General features: G+C 46.2%; 1 protein-coding gene across 1 annotated transcript; it reads left to right on the top strand.

Moving 5' to 3' along the window:
- Positions 1–2,004: 2,004 nt before the first annotated feature.
- Positions 2,005–2,739, top strand: PENARI_c157G02607 (uncharacterized protein; the record flags this gene model as incomplete). Its single annotated transcript, XM_022638039.1, has 1 exon — positions 2,005–2,739. The coding sequence occupies one exon, from the start codon at positions 2,005–2,007 to the stop codon at positions 2,737–2,739; it is 735 nt and encodes a 244-aa protein (XP_022482105.1).
- Positions 2,740–3,511: the final 772 nt, after the last annotated feature.

The raw sequence follows: 3,511 nt of genomic DNA, 5'->3' as shown, positions 1-3,511 counted from the left end.
AGGGCTATAAACGAAGCATACATGATACGCAGGGAAGTCAATCGATCAACGATTCTCAACGCCTAATCTGGTCAACAAGTCTGCCTCTCACCAGGTCTTCCTCACTAGGAATCTAGTGAATCAACTGTCTACTGGGTTTGCACCATAAGCTGGGCTGAATTACTCCCGCACGTCTCTGGGGCTTCCATCCGCCCTCCAATAATTACTGCGCCCGTTGGGACACCGCCTAGAGATGGTCAGGACCATAGAGTCATCAAATAGACATTTTGGCTATATAAGCGGGCGGCGCGCCAGACTGGAAAAGTCAAACACATCATTTCGTTCATACTCTGTTGAGTCTTCTGACACCTAGTGTCCCTGTCCAAGATGGCCACGAAAGGAGAAAGTGAACTTGTCGAAGTCATGTCCTCTCACAGTGAGCTCAATGACTCTTGTGCTTCAGAATCAGTCTCTGAGAACTCCGAGGATGATATTTCGGAAACAAGTGAAGAACGCGCATTTGTGGTATCCGACGGAGGGCAATCCGCCTACTCGAACAGATCCTCTGTGTCTTCCCAGTACAGCCAGCATTGCCACATGCATTGCAATGACTCTTCTGTTTTCGTAAGTCGCTTGAGGAGAATTTTTTGAGTTAATGGGCTGACATCTCCAGAATGGCCAGAAAGTACCAATAAGCATACTGAGCAAACGCATTATCCAACAGAATGAGAGTTCGGTTGTACAATATTTGGTTATATGGCGGTCCTGGGAGCAGGAAAAACCACATATAAGTGGTACTATTGAGGATACTTGATTTGTACTTAGTATTTGAACTGTGCATAATCCCAGTCTGTCAGTAAGCGGTCTTTATATTGATGCGTGCTAAGCGATGTGATCGCTTTTCACCGAGAGGCTCGTTATGTTAATATTTTTCCCAACCATTTGGTCTTGTCTCCATACGCTGGTGAGAATATGTGCGTCGTATCTCCAAAGTGCGATCTGAGCAAGTACCTTCTTGTTCATTGCACGCGTCTGATTCGCCAGAGTATGGCAGCGCCCAACATCTACATCTTCCATCCGCTCAACACTTCTACCCGCAATAATGTGATAAATCCTAGCAAATTCAACCTCAGGTTTATTCGGAAGGATCTCACTGAAGTAGTGTAGCCTTGTAACTTGACGTTCCAGCCACAGTTATGAATTGACGCGCTTGATGACCAGTACAAAAATCCAGATAAGTTGATTGGAATTTCTACGAACATTTTCATCGCATACAGTACTTCCTTCTTTCATACGCTACTCACAGATCAAAAAGTCTCCGTGTATCTATCAGCTGCATCCCTGCCCGCTTTGACCGTGTTGTCTCTGGTCGTGGGAAAGAATCATATTTAATCAGCTCGTATCCAACGTTGAGCGATAAGTAGTGCCTGGCGTGATGCCAACGTAACCTAGAACAGTTTGGCCAACATTCGTGGCTTGCTACTCTCACCAGCATATACCTTGTTACAATGGAAGCCCTGTTCTGTGTGAGCACACTCAAGTTGTGACGGGGAAACACTTAAACTCGCTTGGTCATCCGTGAAGTGCACTTTTTTTATCCTAGACCGTCAGAATATCACTCACTGTAAGGCGCTCCCATACAGTCTTATACACTAATCTCATCCCAAAGACGGCCAACTTTATACCTGATTCTGCACATTTACGTCGACAGAGACCAGTATCTGCGGATTACTACGACAAGATCTTGCTGGGAAGAACTGTGTGATACTGCACTTGATGTTACAAGTACTGGAACGTCCGTTTCTGTCGCATTGGGACCCTACGAACGGGTACGTATTTTGACTTCCAATGACTATTTGTAAAGATGCTGAACAAAGCAGGAAGCATGTTCCTCATGCTGATCTCTCCTCGAAAGTTCCAGTCACCAAAGCCCCTTTTATATATTCTAAGACCGAGGAGCTTGTTTGGAAATGGGAACAGTCAAAGCTCTGCGGTCGGAGTATCAACATCGCACTCTCTTCCGCCATGATTCCACAAGGTCATCCACCAAACAAAGCTGATAGCCAAGGCAAATTCGTATCCATCGAGAATGGCATCATTCATGTTTTTTCAAAGGCGCATCTCATGAATCTGGAGCCACATGACTATCAGATCGGTATTCTGGAGACAACGCATTCAGCAAACTTGAAGATTATCCTTCTCGGTGCGAAGAAAGAGAGGCAAACAAAATGTCTCAGCGGAAGCCTCTTTGGCCTCCAGCATTCCCTGTTGCAGAGAGGCCCTCTTTCTTCCAACCGCTGGTCAACTGAATTCTGGGTATCCGACTCGGTCGTTGTTGATTCAAGATCCATTGAAGAGGCTAAATCGGTACTCAAGGCCGTGCGCCCAGAGAGCCCTGATGAGGCAACGTATGTCTGTGTTGGCCTTCCAGTCACGATCTTCGGGCCATTATTCAACACGCTGGTTTCGAAATGGAACGCGAGTGCGGCTTCCTTCGAGTACTCCAACGGATTCATCTGGATATATTTCACAGTGGACCCGACAAACTTTAAGATTGACGCGGGCGAATTTTCCAGTCCAGCCAAGCAATCTATTTCTTCCATGCTGAAGCAAATGAACGGTAAATCCTGGTTTGTTAGGGCAAAGCTCATGTTCAGACTCAAAAGGTCGAGCGGGGAGAAAGCGGTTATCCTTGCCGAGCTCCTAGAAGTTTCTCACATACATGTCACCTCTTCTCATAAGCCCATCACTCACTCTTAGGACAGACTTGGATGTTGGAATGGGTTGGAGGTTGGCAAAACCGCTGCTGTCGTCTATCCTTTGTGTTTCTTTTGTTTCTTTCGAATCAAATACAGGTTGCCCAATAAGGAACTAAAGGAGCTTTTCAAATAAGCTTTTCAAATCTTTTGACAAGAGCTATATTTACTGATATCTGTGCGATCTAACAATCACGTTCACATTAGGGCCAGAGAATTGCTTGTAATCGTTCTTCAGCCAAACATTCATCGTAACACGTCTGGGAACTTCCAGACCAGGAATCAAATGCCAAGATTTAGACTAAGCAAAAGCAAGCCTGATGGGACTGCAATACTACGTAGCTAGAAGGGGTTATAGAGCACGAATTCTGTGGTGATTGGTCCAGCCTTGTCAGATCGGCACTAGATTAGAATCCTATTCGGAATACTGCTCGGAGGCGTGTTTGCTACAACACGACCGCCTTCCGTAGAAACAACGCTCTTTGCTTCTTCGACGAGTTCGAGTATGATTGCGTCAATAGACATAATGACTTGGTCCATAGAAAAAGTCCTGGTGTGAAAACCCCACGGGCGGAGGGTCACAACAGTTTCCACGGTGGCCGTCGCTGGCCACGGCTGCCTCCTTGATCCTCCTAACAATGACACACACTGCCTAGCCGGACAAGCGGCCATGCGACATCTGAAAATGCATCTCAGCACGTTGACTGAGTTCAACAGTTGGAAACATGGGACAATTTAACACCGCATTATATTGCAGGCACACGATAAGCGCAGAA

The sequence above is a fragment of the Penicillium arizonense genome, assembly GCF_001773325.1.
Source record: "Penicillium arizonense strain CBS 141311 chromosome Unknown PENARI_contig157, whole genome shotgun sequence".
In the NCBI taxonomy this organism is placed as follows: domain Eukaryota; kingdom Fungi; phylum Ascomycota; class Eurotiomycetes; order Eurotiales; family Aspergillaceae; genus Penicillium; species Penicillium arizonense.
Note: the sequence above shows the minus strand (reverse complement) of the source record. Positions and strands in the feature narration are given on the sequence as shown.